The sequence below is a fragment of the Ostrea edulis genome, chromosome 7, assembly GCF_947568905.1.
Source record: "Ostrea edulis chromosome 7, xbOstEdul1.1, whole genome shotgun sequence".
Taxonomy (NCBI): Eukaryota; Metazoa; Mollusca; class Bivalvia; order Ostreida; family Ostreidae; genus Ostrea; species Ostrea edulis.
The window spans coordinates 49,778,054-49,795,318 of NC_079170.1; the positions used below are offsets into that span (position 1 = coordinate 49,778,054).

Here is a 17,265-nt window from a genome sequence, read left to right on the forward strand (position 1 = left end):
AGTACAAAATCAATCCCTCATAGGGTGACGTCACCATTCACTGTACATGCCGATGACCGTAGTATATATTACGGTCATCAAAAAATGGCAGATGACCTCATCGGTAAGAACTTTATAATGTCGATTTTAAACGATTGGCTATTCATTTGCATCATATTACGATAATTTATGTTATCTTAATGTTAGTCACTGTAGTTTTCTCCAAAGCAAACTTATTTATAGATAAAACGGCCTCCCAGTTGTGTGGGATGATGACCGTAACAAACAATATTTAGCACTTCAACGAAGACCGTAAATTATAAATTTAATGACCGTATATTATATATCGAGTTTACTTGTGTATCAAAATCAATTTAAATGCATTTTGAAGACATCAAAATAGTCTTAGTTTTGCATCATGACTACCCTGCAAGCCTGGGGTTAATTACAACGGGAACAAATTGGTTTTTAAATTCGGACACGCTCTTTAATGGAAAAAATTGCTCACATATGTATGAAATTTTAAAACTGATTTTACTCATTCCAGGTTGGGATATAATAATAATAATAATAATAAAGCCTTTATTTATCCAGGATTACATATTTAGCGATAACGCTAGTTTTCAATATGGTCCTGCATATAACATACATACAGACAGATATTAGTAAAATAAACACAGATTAAAAGAAGTAGAATACATATAAACTTAAGAAATAATTATGAATGTAAGATAAATAGAAACAAAATGAAGCTTAAAAAGTATGGTGATAATCTCTAAGATAATTTCTCTTAAAACACGCAACACTCGTTGAGTTTCTTATATTTTGACTCAAGGCATTCCACACTGTGCTACCTGAAATGCTGAAAGATCTTCTATAATATTCTGTTTTTGCCCTGGGTATATACAATATATTTGAATAAGAATTTCTAGTTTGCCTCTGACTGACTTCTGATACATATTTAAAAACATTTAAATAATCTGGCATTAAACCATGTAAAACTTTATACACTAAAATGACTTTTCTATAGACAAAGTAATCTGATAGAGGCAACCAGTTAAGTTCTGTAAACATGACATTAGATGGTATTTCAAAATTTCTGATGTTAAGAATTACCCTTGCAGCTCGTTTTTGCAATATAGAAAGCTTATTCACATTTTCAGCATTTCTTGGATTGCTCCATATAGTACAACAATATGTAAAATGTGGAAAAATCATAGTATTAAAAATCTTCAGCATCGCATCGTTTGACATAAAATATCTTATTCTTCTTAAAATGCCAATTCTCTTGGAAATCTTGTTCATAAGTGATTCTATATTTTGTATATCTACATGTATGAATCTATAGAAAGGATCTCATATACATGTATACCCTAATTATACTTAATTATATATGTAATTAATGTATTTAAACAAAGTTATTTTTTCTAATGACAAACATTTTACTATATTCTCAGACTCCCTATCATGTCTTCGGTCAATAAACAACATGAATATTGATCATCCATATATATTGGATATCTTACACTGGTACTATCTATTAACTAAACAAGGTAAAATAGTTGAGTTCTGCTGGATCCCAAGTCACATTGGTATCCATGGCAACACCAAAGCGGCCAAAAATGCACTTCAAGGTGATATTGTACACTTCAAAAATTCCATACACTGATTTTAAAGATTTCATAAAACTATATGTAAATTCTGTTTGGCAAATCTATTGGGATTTCTGTGACACAAGTAAACCTTATTCTATTCAATACAAAGTAAACAAATCGTGTAACATCATAATGAAACGCCAAGACGAAGTGATTATTTCAGGAATACGCATCGGACATTCAAAATTGACACATTCTTACCTACTAAACAGAGAACCTCAGCCTGAATGCTTATCTTGTGACTGTCCATTAACTATACATGACATTCTTTTAGAATGTAGTGATTTTACGCCCATACGAAATAGACTTTTAATAGTGTGCAATCAATGAAAGAACTTTATACAAATATCGACAATCATTATATTATACAATATTTACAAGAATGCGGCTTTTACAGAAAAAATTGTCAAGGATCACAACCCCTTGGCACGCAAAAGATCGTTTCCCTGATGTTCGAAAAAGAGTAGGCTCACTGGGGGCCGTCAGGGAAACTCAAACACTCACAACCAAACATAATTCATTTAGTTAACCGCCGTAAGATGGCTGAAATATTGCCAAAACCCCAATCAATCAATCCAATCTAGATATATATGGGGGTGGGGGGGGGGGTGGGGGTGGGGGGTGGTGCACATGCATTAATGGAAGACTTTAGAAACATAATCTTGTCCAAAGCCAAAAAAGTCTTGCTATTTTATGTATTGTTCGAAATACATGTACCTACATTGATGTATGTAATGATGTCACTACGCGGTACATCTAAGACTCAAACAAATGTCTAATAATTTGTTTTCTTTTAATCATTAAGAACAGGATAAAGTTCAGCATTAAATGTATAGCAGTAAAAGATTGTGATGATTGGGTAATTGTGTCATATGCTAATTAATTCATTGAAATTCAATCAAATAAAGAAACAATTTTATTCCATATCCAGAATTATTATCAAGTTATTATATAAGCTTACACACTGAAAGTTAGTATTTGGTACACGCATGTTGAAACTTCGGACTCATATATATCATAAAACATCGGGATCGGAGTTCCCAAAAAAGTGTAGAAATATGTTTGTGTAAACAACATGATTAGGTTATGGTCATGACTAGACCGTTCTGAGGTGAGTATTCTCATCCTCATTTTCTCCCACTTAGCTGATTTCCTTCTACGTCATGAAAATAAGTGAATGTGTTGATCAACTTGAAGTGACAATCTGGTGGACGTGACGACCTGGTGTCCACCAGTGTATCTTCTCATTGTTCTCTTACATCTAATCAAGATTCTTTTTCTCGCTACCGCGCTTACAGCACAGACGAGTATGGAAATCGGGATTTGGATAGTGCGTTTGATTTCTGTGTTGATATGCTACACATTTCAGTTTGCGGAGTCACAAACAATATGTAAGTCTGCTGTTTGTAGTTAAAATCATTGATACATTTGTGTATATGCAGTAATTACATGGGAATTTTAACACTCTTAATATAGGTTTTATACATTTATTTGCGCAGTACACACACGACCACATACACACACTATTGATGATAAATCAACAACAGACGACAGTCAATCCCTACTACAATATAAAGAAAAATTGGTAAGTGACAGAGTTCCAATGGTGTACCACCCTAGCTGCCTTGAAAGACCTAAACAAAATTCTGAAGACTTCATACTAACCCAAGAATGACCGAGGTCTTCAAAGAGCCTACCATTACAATTTCATATTGTTCATGTCGCTGGTCATTCTTGGTGCTTTATATATCTTTTAATTATTTATATGACGTTGTGTCTACATTCAGATCCGACATTTTGGATTTTGAGTGTGTATATATATATATATACATATATACATATTACCTATTATAAGACTTCAGCGGACGCAAAGTATTTATAGACCAACGTTAGACAGACGTATAAATTAGGCAGACGTTTTTAAGTCTGCTCAATTTTCTACTTGTAAAATGAAATTATGTACTTAACTTTTGAGTAAAATGTGTTTTCTTTCCTTAAATTTAGAATCTAAACTTTACATTTCGGGCAAAAAGATTTCATTTTATTCATAAAAGTGTAAATTCTAGAGTTGTTAAAAACTAGCGTGTATTATTTTGGCAATATACGTTTCACGACTTGTGTAGTCATTTTTCAAATGTGCATCACAAACGAAAGCGGAAATATATTTAAATTTCGTTTGATTTTTTCCTTATTCTGAACCACTAGGTGTCAGGTTATCTAGATTAATATTTTTAAAGATGGTATTTAAAAAATTTTAATTTTCCAACACCGTGATTTTTTTGTTGCGTTCTGTTTTGCTGTCATGTTACGGAAATGAACTTCGGGAACCTTCGGAGACACCCGGAAAGGATCCAGCGTCTGCGAAGATGTTGTCACGTGTAAGTAAATTTTTCTTATTTTGGTTTCAAAAATGATTTCAAGGCACATTTCTCGTAAAGTATATATTGTTAGGTTTTAGGCTATTACAATTTCCCCTACGAGTACGAGTAACCGCGTTTGTTTTCTTCACTGGGCAGCGAAAGAAGGGTCTACCGTCTCCGAGTCTCGTCACGCCATGACACACGACTAGGACAATATTTGTCGTTTACTATGTTTTAGCATTAATATAAAGATTTTCTAGGATATAGAGAATCCCAGAAATGTGTCGTCATTATGCCCTGCACTTAGCGACACAATGCAGGAGACGCCGTGCAGTTTGCAATGCAATGTGCATTGTCCTTATTTTGATTGTGTACGTATTGCACCACAGGAACCGGTAGTTTTGTCTGCAATAATAATAGTAGGGTCTATAGTATACCACCCCATTATGTTCCTTACTATTATTACTACAGACAAAATGACTGGTTCCTGTCATGGGCGCCTCTTTCAAAGATATCGCACTATTGTAAACAATGGAGGAAATTCGAAAGATATACCTACATGTATTTCTCACCAATTTATGTTGTCCCTTTTTACGTTTGTCATTTTCATGTTTTAGGAATCTTAGCTAAATGTGTCATTACCACATAATACTAATTTATCCACGTTTTAAAAATATCTTGTCCCACTGATTCAATATTGAATCGCCTATATGGTTCCTGTGACTGCATATGCTTTTCTATAACTTTCTCCTGAAATATTTAGTTCTTGATAATTTCTTCTGTGATATAGCTGTGGAAAAATTGTTTAATTTTGGGACATAAAAAGTGATGTACCTCTTGCCAAACGTGCCAATTACATGACATCTGTCATGTTTTTCATAACTCCTGTGGAAAACCGGGTTAGAATAGGTCCTCAGTACCCCTTGCTTTTCGTAAGAGTTGACTAAATGGGTCCTTCAGACAAGTCCGCAAAAACAGAGGCCCCGTGTCACAGCAGGTGTGGCACGTTAAAGCTCAAAGGGCGTAAGCACCAAGCATAGGCCTTTAAATACTGCAGCCCTTTACCGGCAATGGTGATGCATGTCTCCATATGAGTGAAAAATTCTTGAGGGGCATTAAACATATACAATTAATCTTCAAGGAGTAGGAGTAATTATTGCTCTTAGAGATTTATAAAATAAAACAAATCATGTAATAAGAATTTATGACATTTTTTTTCTGCATCCAAAATGAATGCATGTACACATTTTTATGCCCCCCTTTGAAAAAGAGGGAACATATTGTTTTGCACCTGTCGGTCGGTCTGTAGACCATGTGTTGTCCGCTCAATATCTTGAGAACCATTCACTTGATGATAATGATATTTCATATGTGGGTTAGTTATGAGTAGAAGAGGATCCTTATTGTTTTTCAGGTCCAAAGGTCAAGGGTCAATCTACTCTGGACATAGGAATATAATGTCCGCTCAATATCTTGAGAACCCTTTGCTTGAAAGACATCAAACTTGGCACACTGGTACATCCTAAGGAGTAGATGACCCCTATTGATTTTGAGGTCATATGGTCAAAGGTCAAGGGTCAAACTGGGCATAGGAATATACTGACCATTCAATGTCTAGAGAACCCTTTGCTTGACAGACATCAAACTTGGTACGCCAGTACATCTTCAGAAGAAGATGACCCCCATTGATTTTGAGGTCACATGGTCAAAGGTCAAGGGTCAAACTGGACATAGGAATATACTGTCCATCAAATATCTCGAGAACCCTTTGCTTGACAGACATCAAACTTGATACACTGGTACATCTTCAAGAGAAGATGACCCCTATTGATTTTTAGGTCACATGGTCAAAGGTCAAGGGTCAAGGGTCAAACTTGACATGGGAATATACTGTCTGCTCAGTATCTTGAGAACCCTTTTCTTGACAGACATCAAACTTGGTACACTGATACGACTTCAGGAGAAGACGACCAATATTGATTTTGAGGTCACATGGTCAAAGGTTAAGGGTCACACTAAACAGGAATATACTGTCCGTTCAATATTTTGATAACCCTTTGCTTGACAGACATCAAACTTGGTACACTGGTACATCTTCAGGAGAAAATTACCCCTATTTATTTTGAGGTCACATGTTTAAAGGTCAAGGGTCAAACTGGACATGGGAATATACTGTCCGTTCAATATCTTGAGAACCCTTTGCTTGACAGACATCAAACGTGGTACACTGGTACGTCTTCAGGAGAAGACGACCCCTATTGATTTTCAGATCACATGGTCAAAGGTCAAGGGTCAAACTGGACATTGGAATATACTGTCTGCTCCATATCTTGAGAACCCTTTGCTTGACAGACATTAAACTTGGTACATTGGTACATCTTCAGGAGAAGATGACACTTATTGATTTTGAGGTTGTGTGGTCAAAGGTCAAGGGTTAAACTGTACATAGGAATATACTGTCCGCTCAATATCTTGAGAACCCTTTGCTTGACAGACATCAAACTTGGTACACTGGTACATCTTCAGGAGAAGATGACTACTAATTATTTTAAGGTCACATGGTCAAACGTCAAGGGTCAAATTGGACATAGGAATATACTGTCCGTTCAATATCTTGAGAACCCTTTGCTTGACAGATATCAAACTTGGTACACTGGTACATCTTCAGGAGTTGATGACCCCTATTGATTTTTAGGTCGCATGGTCAATCCACTCTTGACATAGGAAGATATTGTCTGCTCAATATTTTGAATTGATGATACTACTCTCAATCAAATGATGTGTGTGTGTATAACCCTTTTCAATTTTGCACCATGGGGGGCATATGTGTTTTATAAACATCTCTTGTTTTTATTGTTTTAGAGGAGGAAAGTGTCGATTGGGTTAAGACTGATCTGTACAAAAGTGGCTTTTCTGTTGGACACATTTCTAAATACAATGGTAAGCATATTGAGTTCCTATAATTGATAATAGATAGTAAATGATTAAAATATACCATTCTGATTTATTTTAACACTGGGTACATGCATGGGTTTTTAGTGAATGATATAATAAATTATATATTTATAATTCTAGAGTGATACAAAATGCAATCAAAACATGACCTATAATAATCTATCTATTGATTACATTATGGATATCATGAACTATTTAGTATTGTTATAATAAATTATCTAGATTTAGAAAGAAGTAAAATGTACAAATATGGGTTGCATTAAAATGCACTCTAAATCCAGTGGAGATGTAGGTTTAATTAGACTAGAGTTCTAAGGGTTTAATGGTCCACTGATTTGTTTATTTTATCTACTTTAAATCCCTGTTGAACTAGAAAGGTTTTCAAATATTTGAAACGATGACACGATGGTTTTTTTGTGTGTGCCTTTTAACTTCCTTGTAAACATGGTAAAATGAACTGTCATATACTGTAAGGGTCGACCTGTGATCATTTACATTTTGATTAATCATATACTGTCGATTTGAAACAAATTGCAGAAGAAATATGAATTAGCATCTCAAATTACATTTGGAACATCCTGAGGTATAGATATGTGCATGTAACCATCCCAAAATCATTGTGTCCATGACTGTTCAAAATCTGCCTTTAAAAATTCCATGTGCAATCTTTGAAATATTGGATCAGATAACTGATGCTATCACAATCATATGAAACGATGAACTGTTTTAATTTTTTCTTGTTATAATTAAAATTCAAAGAAATTTTATCTGTTTTTAAAGATTTTCTTTTCATGAATTATATGGATTCATTTTTTAAAAAAGGCACATTTCATTTCTTATTTGCTATACTATTTCTTGAAGCTTATTATTGTTTACATATTATGTTGGATAAACATATATAGTAAAGGAAAGTAGAAAGATTTCAGCAACATTTGAATAAAAACTGTAAGAGTAGATAAAAATGTTTAAAAAAGATCTTCCATAATTTGTGATTGGTTTTTATCCAACAAGTTGTTTGTTTTTATACCCCCCGCAACAAGTTGTGGGGGGGGGTATACTGGAATCGGGTTGTCCGTCTGTCTGTCTGTCCGTCCGTCTGTAGATGCAATGGTTTCCGGGCTCTAAAGCATTATCCTTTCCACCTACCGTCACCATATCATATATATGGACTACCCATGGGATGAAGATGTTCCCTATCGATTTTGGGGTCAAAAGGTCAAAGGTCAAGCACACTGGACATCGAAGTAGCAATATGGTTTCCGGGCTCTAAAGCGTTATCCTTTCCACTTACAGTCACCCTATCATACATATGGACTACCCATGGGATGAAGATGTTCCCTATCGATTTTGGGGTCAAAAGGTCAAAGGTCACATGCACTGGACATCGAAGTAGCAATATGGTTCGGTTTGTCATGCCATTTGTTTTTTACACTCAGAAAAGAGGTAGTTTATACCTATTACCAACACCCTTTGGGAGATTGGGGTAAGCGGGGGGTATTCTTAGTGAGTATTGCTCACAATACCTCTTGTTATTTTTTGTCCTTGTAAAGGCTTCAGGATAGAAAACACATGTACAATATCCAGCAGCAGTCAATCGGGCTGCTCACCGGTGACCTGATAGCCCAGTTGGTAAAGGGCGATAACTCCTATGCTGGCATTCCTCTACTGTATGTCTTATACAAAGATTCCCCTAATATCAACTATCAGTTTATACATACCATATGCGTCCTATTGAGCACCCCGGGTGCTTAGAAACTTTGGAGGGGGGGGGGGGGTTATTTAGTACTCTATGCTGAAATATTCCCATTAAATATACACATAAATTTTATTTCATTTTTTTAACACTAATAATTTATCCATTCTTGTCTATATTAAAATATACAGTAGTAGCTATTACTTTCACTTTCACTTGGTACCGTTTGTGTCAAAGACTATTACCACGTACAATTTACTAAACTTTCGGTTTCACTTTCGCAGCACAACTATGGCCGAGTATGAATATAGTTTAGGGTATTTCATGTTTACAGAGATATCTATAATCTGGGATCCATTCCAGGGAGGAACTCTTGAAAAAAATAGAAATCAACAATCCTATGCATAAATATGCGATTGCTGTTGTAAAGGACAGTGCAGTAGTTGGACACATGCCTCGAAAAATAAGTAAAGTTGTAGCATTCTTTTTAACAACATGGGGGGGGGGGGGGGGGGGGGGGGGGGGCTTTGAAATGCATTGTACCGGTATTGGTGAACTAGAGATACCATGTACATGTATTATGAAATTCAGTGCAGAACCAAGAGATTGCTAGAAAGATTAAAAACTGCTATCAGAAAGGTGAGTAGTACTGTATTTCAAAGGATGGGGGGGGGGGGGGGGGGGGGGCTTAATTTTTGAGAGTTGAAAAAAGGCCCTGGGGTGTTTTTAGGGGTAGGGGCACTCAATAGGTCAAATATTTACAAATAAACTGTTTTTCTATACTGTTTACATTAAAAATTTGTCATTTTAACACATTTTTCTCATGTTTTATTACTCTGCTTTACGAAAATGTGTGGTTTTCTGATGTTGACCTATGCTTCTGTTCTTATATGTTTGACATCTTAAAAAAGGTGGCAACATATACATTTGCTTTGGTTATTAATAAAATCAAACAATACCGAGTGGAAATTAATACAGTGTTTCCAATTTCAACCATTAATATTGATGAGTCGCATAAGGGTAGAGCTACCTTGAATCTGAATAATTGGTATTAAACATGCAGTATGCAGGTATACATTCCACTGATTTCTTGTTCAGTGTTCAGGTTGTGATTGCTGACTTTATGTTTTCCTAGTGTGTGTTTTACTTAAAATCTTGTCTAAAGTATGCATGTACTTACAGAAAAATTAATTTGAAAACAACCCGTTTTATAATAGTTAACAAACACACACATGTACATAGCCGGGCCTCCAAAAATGGAAAATGCAGATGCTTGGATATGTTTTGGTAGATGATTGAAATGGAATTCACAAATAAAATGTTGATAAATAAAAAAAAATATTTATTGGCTAAGAAAAAGTGACAATGTTGAAAGTACTAAGGGCACAAACAGCATCTGTGTACATGTGTGTGTACAAATGTATACTGTCCTCCTAAGAGGGGTAACATATATACATGTAAATTAAAATGGAGAATATGACATGGAGACAAAGACAAAAAGGACTTTAAATCTTGTTTGTTTTTGGGGATTGTAGCCAAAACTCTTGCATATCATTGCAACATTACTGTGTTAAAACCTGTAGTATGCATTATGTATGTGTTTGATGTGTAAAATTTTGTCTCTAGGAGGAACAATCCTGTACATCATTTGTGGAAACGGAAGAGTTAGAGGCAGAACAGGTAGGGAACATAATTTTTATCTAAGATTATATATCACCATCACATTGCAACAGTCTCTTTGAAATCAATCAGAAGCATACATGCCAACTTTTGAAAATCCCCATGGGGGATTTTGCGCACAACGACCTTTTTTCAATGCTCAAAATTCACGACATTTTACCATGAAAATAAATATTTGTCTTTTCAAATAAAATATCAATCTAATCATTATACATGTATCATACATCAAGTGTGTTTGACCATTAACTTTAACAAAACTATATAAAAAAAACTTTGAAAGATATAGATAAGTATTTTATTAAAATCATCTATTCTGCAAAAAATCCTCTCCAACAAGTCACATACATATCAAATAATACTTAAAGTTGCATCCTTTTACACCATATACACATTTGCTGGTCTATATATCAACATTTTAATTAAAGCACATGCATTTAGGTACGACTACAAAGGCGATCTTGCTTGTCTGTAAACAATTTCATGGGCTTGCAGAGTCTGGTGGAACAATCTGCATTGCAATCAGAAAAGGAGTGATCTGCCCTGCTATGAAGTTAGCGAACAAAACCTTTGCACCCATGACATCTGAAATAATTACCAGGAAAAAACACATCAAAATATACGTTTTTACTCGTAAAATACTAATATAAAATTCAGTACAGACTTGTGCAAATTACGCATCACAAAGTCTATTGAATACTACACTATATAGACTATGTAATACATCGCTATAGACAGATAGATTCGGGTAGCCTATATTATCATATAGTTGGAAAAACATATATTTTACGTACCTTTAATATTGCATATTTTGGATGCTGTCAGCGAGAGGCAAAAATCGGGAATGTCCGATTGTTTCATGGTGACACTATTATCATTGCCATTCACGTTTGTGTAAAGGATATGTCAATTTGAAATCCGTCTTCCCAATTAATTACTATCAAAACATGCTTCGCACTGTCCAATAAGCACCCCAACACGGGCAGACCAAGTAAATTACATCACTCCGATACCATGCGACACAGGTAAACAGCAATGGCTGACTATTGTCCCGATTTCTGATTGGCCAGTTCAGAAATGACGCGGGATTTCAAATTCCGGTTGGAAATGGGGGTTTGTTGTCGTAAAATGGGAGATATTTTTTGAAAATCGGGATTTCGGGGTATTTTTGCAATCCCGATCGGGATATCAGGATTTGCCTTTTCAACTGCTTCAAATCGGGAAAATCCCGCACAAATTGGGAAAGTTGTCATGTATGCAGAAGTGACAATTGGGGATCAATGACAAGTCTACCTAAAGTAGAAAATGTATATACATGTATATATGCATATATATTATAAGCATGTATGTTTTGGAAGATGAAAAATATGGCAATGAAAAAATATGTTGATGATATTAAGTAAAATAGTGTTGTTCCATAGGTTGCCGCTTAGAAAAAGTTACAATGTTGAAAGTGCCAAGGGCACAAGTGGTGTCTGTAATTGTATGTGTGCAAGTGTATATTGTCCTCCTAAGTGGGGTAACATATATACATATAAAATAAAATGAGGTCCTCCTAAGACGGGTAACATATAAGGTAAAGTGGAGAATATGACACAGAGACAAAAACTAAAAGAACTTTTAATTAAATCTTGTATGTTTTAGGAGATTGTAGCCAAAGCTCTTGCTTATCATTGTAACATTACTGTGTTAAAACCTGTAAGGCCACACCAATTTATAAAATAGTTCTTCGGATTTTCAAACAAACAAAAATGAGGCGAGAGGGCGAAATTATTTTACAAATATTATTTTTAATTTTGGAGATGAATATTATGAGGCGAGCGAATACAAGAAATATAAATATTTTTAATTGAATCAAGTGTGATTTTAAAAAGCGAGCGCTTAAAAATAAAGATCTAAAATCATCAAATATCATTTGTTTACCACTTGAACTTAATATTTTTCAACTTTGTTGATATAGTGTACAATAAATAAGAAGTATGTCAGGTTTCAAAGACTTATTTTCTTTATAACTAAAACATGTACTTTGCAACATTAACTGATATAGCTGCAGAACTAGCTCTCTGAAAAAATATTTTGACGGAACAAGATATTTTTTCAGAGAGCTACAGTTCTTCAGCTATAACTGATAAGGTCTTTTTGAAGAATTTTATTTAAGTTTCATTTCTACAAACTTTCGATTCACAGATATGCATATTATTAGGGACGTGTCCAGTTTTGAAATCTCCATTGCATCGCTTTTAGCATTTTCTTGAATTTTAATAGAACACACTTAATTAATAGTCACCAAACCTTTTGTGAATGTGTCGTGAACTGTGGGACGGGTTTAAAATAGTCCTCAGTACCCCTTGCTTGTTGTAAGAGGCGAATAAATGGGGCAGTCCTTCGGATAAGACCGCAAAAACTGAGACCCGTGTCACAGCAGGTGTGGCACGATAAAGATCCCTCCCTGCTCAATGCCCATAAGCGCTGAGCAAAGGCCTAATTTTTGCAACCCTTCACCGGCAATGGTAACGTCTTCATGTGAGTGAAATATTTTCAAGAGAGACTTTAAACAATATATAATCAATCAATCGTACGCTGTCGATGTTCTCAACCCTTCACCGGCAATGGTAACATCTTCATGTGAGTGAAATATTTTCAAGAGAGACTAAACAATATATAATCAATCAATTGTACGCTGTCGATGTTCTCTAAATAGTGGCATCGAATAGCGCTTCAAAAGTTCCATAGGATTCCAGTAAGGATCAACTTCCATTCCAGTGTTATGAAGTATCGTACATATTAAGATAGACATCATGAATAACTTAAAACATCGCATTACACTGTTAGGAAATTTCTCGAGAGCCCGCGCTTCTGTCATTTGTCAGCCACATACATCAAGGTCATTTTTGTGCTTGTTGTAAAAAGTCGAAAATATTTTACGGATATTTTTGGACATGCGGGCGGAAATTATTTTTTGATAATATTATAATTTGGATTTATTTCAAATAGAAGCGGTGAATCCGACGAACTAGATTACAAATTGGCATGGCCTAATATGCATTATGTACATGTATGTGTTTGATGTGTAAAATTTTGTTTCTAGGAGGAACAATCATGAACATCATTAGTTGAAATGGAAGAGTTAGAGGCAAAACAGGTAGGGAACATAATTTACATCTAAGGTTATATATCACATATCACCATTACATCACAACAGTCTGCTTGAAATGAAATCTTTTAAAAATTAAAAAAATCAAGGAGAATAACCATATAAAGTTCAAAGACTAATTCCAGTTATTAGTCCCCTACCGGTTTATAAAACGAAAGTCAAGTGGATTTTAGGTTTCCTCTCTGTCCGTCTCTCTGTCAATCAGTCTGTCCCATTGGTTTTCCAGATATTTTTGCATAACTCTTCAGAGAATTCATTGAAACTTGTAGTGCAGTAACTACAGATTGAGTTCAAGTTTCATATCTTTTGATGCATAATTATATTGTTATGTCTTTGTATTGATCAAGATTGGGATGTGTTCCAATGGAAAGGCTGTGAAAGTAGGATATCTGAATAGATCGAGGCTGGGGTTGCGTAAATACTCTTTTAATTAATTCCACTTTTCAAATTCATTAATCGCAAAAGGAAAATATCAATAACTAATGATCCTAATTGTTCGCAAACAATTAGAGGGCTTCCCACCTTCTACCGGTTTTTCAGTAGTGTTCAAATGCTAAACAATTTGATTTGGATAGAAAAGAAATTCAAATTTGCCGCCTTGAGTGTTGAAGTGTTGGAGATTGAGGCCTTGGTTTGGCACGATAGTACCGGTCAAATATTTGAAAAAAGGGGGTGTGGGTGTTGGATAGCTGGCACATATCGGGTAAAAGTGTAATAGGACTTGTGCAGGTGTTTGGGGGTGACTTTAGACCTGTTAGATATGATATTTGGAGGTGTAAAGAAACCGGAAATGACTTTTTCAGAGATTACACATGTAGTGCTGACACTCTGCTCATGCATGCTGGGACTATGAGCCTCATGTTGAGAAGATGGTAGGAGTCTGTGCACTGGATTTTACCATGTGTGTTATGGATTGTGGAATTTGATATACAGTTTGTAATTGCTCATCCTATGTGTTCTAATTCACGGAGAAAATGTCTTTCAGTCATTTCACCCAAGGAGGCATGCATATGGATTTAGGCTGTGAAAAAGAACCCCAAACAAAATGGCGGCTGGTGAATTAGAAAAAGTTTCTGAGTGTAGGATCTGAACGGAGAATAGGAATACTGCATCCCATCTGACCCTGCAGGTAAGTGTTTATTTGTTTACAATGACAGTCGGGATGGAATGTCAATGAGTTCAACTGTCGAGTAAAGTTGCATCATCATTATCATAATAAAAACAACAACTGAACTTAGTCTTTATGTTGATGCAGGCAGACATTGATGGAATCTGGCACATGTTTTTTCATGAATGCAAATAGAAATATTTGATTTACAAGACAGTCAAGAAATGGAGAAAATGGGTGTAGGTCAGATGTGTATGTGTAGGTCAGATTAGCTAGAATCCTGTTGTTGGGCATGTGACCGGTCAAAATGGTGTAAACAGCTGATCTAACATACATATCACTTGAAGGATGGGGGATTTCTTCCTTTGGGACGACAGGCGTGATGTGGGTTTGCCTTGCTCGTGGAGACTGGCCCCTTGATGTGTGGCCTTGACCTTTGACCTTGACCCACGTTCAAGGTCAAACCTCGAAAACTCCATGAGAGGGAAAGCTTGACCTTGACCTCATTTTGAAGGTCAGAGGTCACGGGGCTTCGCACAAGTGGTCCCGCGTCTCTATCTAGATCCGTGAAAAAGTTGTGGGCTCGAATGACAACGTCAGAGACATTCGGGGGCGAGAACCGTGCTTCAGGGTTCTCGGTTTCCTCGGTCAACTTCTCTGTGGTAGAGTGTTTTATTGTGAATTTGTCGGCGAAGGTCTCGCGTCTCCACGACTTTCCATCTAGTAGGGGTAGTGATAACAGGGTTTTCGATGTGAGTCGCCGACATTCGCAGTGTGGTCAAAGTTTTAGAGTTGTAATTCATGATATCGAGACCAATCGAGAATTCCTTGCTGACCCATGGGATATTTCGATGCTATCTGAAGAGGGAAAAGAGTATAAAAAGTGCCATTTTCTTGTCATTTTGGATGACCTTGACCTTTGACCTACTTTTCAAGGTCAAGGTCACCCAACCCATTCCAGTGTGTTCCGTCTCTCTATGACGAATACTTTATGAGTCGTCAATTTTTTAGGTAGAAATTGTGAAACATAAGGGGGCATTAACTCCTTTTAACGGTCAGCTAATCCCTTCATTTAAAGTTCTTCGATTCCACTAATTGACCTGTAAAGGTTTCATCCTCCTATCATTTACGGTTAAAAAGTAGTAGCGATAACAATAATTTCTGCCAAAGGTCAGATAACTCCATAAGGGGTCAAAGTTCCATGACGCAGGTTGAAATGTATTCGTTTCTCAAGAAGTGCTATATCATGAACTTTGAAGTTTTTCGATAAGTCTGAAGACGAAAAAAGTTTTTGAAGGCAGGAAAATAATAAACAGAACAATAACAATAGTACTTTCCCACAGAAAGATGGAAAACCCTAAAAATATGAATGAAATCTGTTAATCACACAAGTATTTTTCTGTACTCGGTGAGAGAGGTCTGAAAATTATAGAGTTTTGAATAAGATTATTTCATTCCTGAAAAAAAACTATATGAGACAACTGTATGAACTGTGAAAGATCAAACTATTATACTAATATTCAATACTGGTATTAAACATGGTAACATGTAGGGGTGCAACGATACGCTTGCCTCATGATACGTTACATTGTATGATACAGACTTGACAATACAATACGTATCATGATACTTTTAACATGCTACAAGTGTATCAATATGAATGATAACTAATGAACAATTACACTGGTTTTGGTATCATTTAATTGCACCTTACTGTTACAACTGCATGTCCAAAATGCTCCCATATTTGGGATTAATGGTTCACAGGGCGAGAAATAATTCACTGGCACCACATTTTTCCATTTCCGGAAACCATCTTTATTTGGACAGGGTGTATTATGGTAACCATCGTCTGTTTGTCTGTCCAGACCTTTTGGGCAAGATACATACTGAACCGTAACATCTAGGATTTTGCAACTTGGTACATTTGATCACCATAATGAGAGGAAGATGCCTAACATTTTTCAAGGTCAGAAATCAAAGGTCAAGGTCGTAGTATCACTAAGTAGGAAAACTTTGTGGGCAGGATACAGACCAAACCATAAACTCCAGGATATTGCAACTTAGTACATTCGATCACCATGATGGGAAGAAGATGTCTATTGTTTTTCAAGGTCAAGTTCACAGTATCACTTAGTAGGAAAACCTTGTAGGCAGTATACAAACTGAACTGTTGCGGCTAAGACTGTCAAACTTGGTACACATACACCTTTTGCCAAGTTGAGAATGTTGATTGTTTCTCAAGATCAAAGGTCAAGATAGTAGTAGCAGGATAATGACTGAACCATTGGAGCTGGTACCATCAAACTTGGTACAAATACACTTTATGCCAAATGAAAATATTACATAGAGAGTACATGATTGATCTGTTTTTATGATGCAAGGAAAGTATGTCACACCCTGACATTGATTGCTGATACTACTTGAAGCCATGTTCTACAAATCATAGTGTAAGGAAACACCTTATATTAGCTTTTCACGGGCATATTATGTACCATTGGTGGTACTCTTGTTACAACATACATGTAATCTTAAAGCCAAATTGGACAGTTCAAATTAATCCAGATCGAGAATACCAAACTGCGGTATAGTGTAAAATATCGTGAATCGAACCGTTGCATAATATTACAGTGATATACCGTGTCTTGGTTAATCGTTGCACCGTTTGTGACATGATACCAATG

The 17,265-nt window shown here is 35.7% G+C and overlaps 1 protein-coding gene across 2 annotated transcripts in view; it reads left to right on the forward strand.

Moving 5' to 3' along the window:
• Positions 1-2,667: 2,667 nt before the first annotated feature.
• The window catches only part of LOC125655265 (uncharacterized), a 29,684-nt gene continuing 15,086 nt past the window's right edge, over positions 2,668-17,265 (forward strand). Inside the window, exons 1-5 of one of the 2 annotated variants that reach the window (XM_056144636.1) lie at positions 2,752-3,025; positions 3,134-4,365; positions 6,857-6,934; positions 10,269-10,322; positions 14,459-14,603. In XM_056144636.1, coding sequence (XP_056000611.1) covers positions 4,309-4,365; positions 6,857-6,934; positions 10,269-10,322; positions 14,459-14,500 — 231 coding nt within the window. In that variant the 5' untranslated portion in view covers positions 2,752-3,025; positions 3,134-4,308 and the 3' untranslated portion in view covers positions 14,501-14,603. Of the gene's footprint in view, positions 3,026-3,133; positions 4,366-6,856; positions 6,935-10,268; positions 10,323-14,458; positions 14,604-17,265 lie in introns of those variants that run through there. The other variant, XM_048885506.2, reaches the window with a different exon arrangement.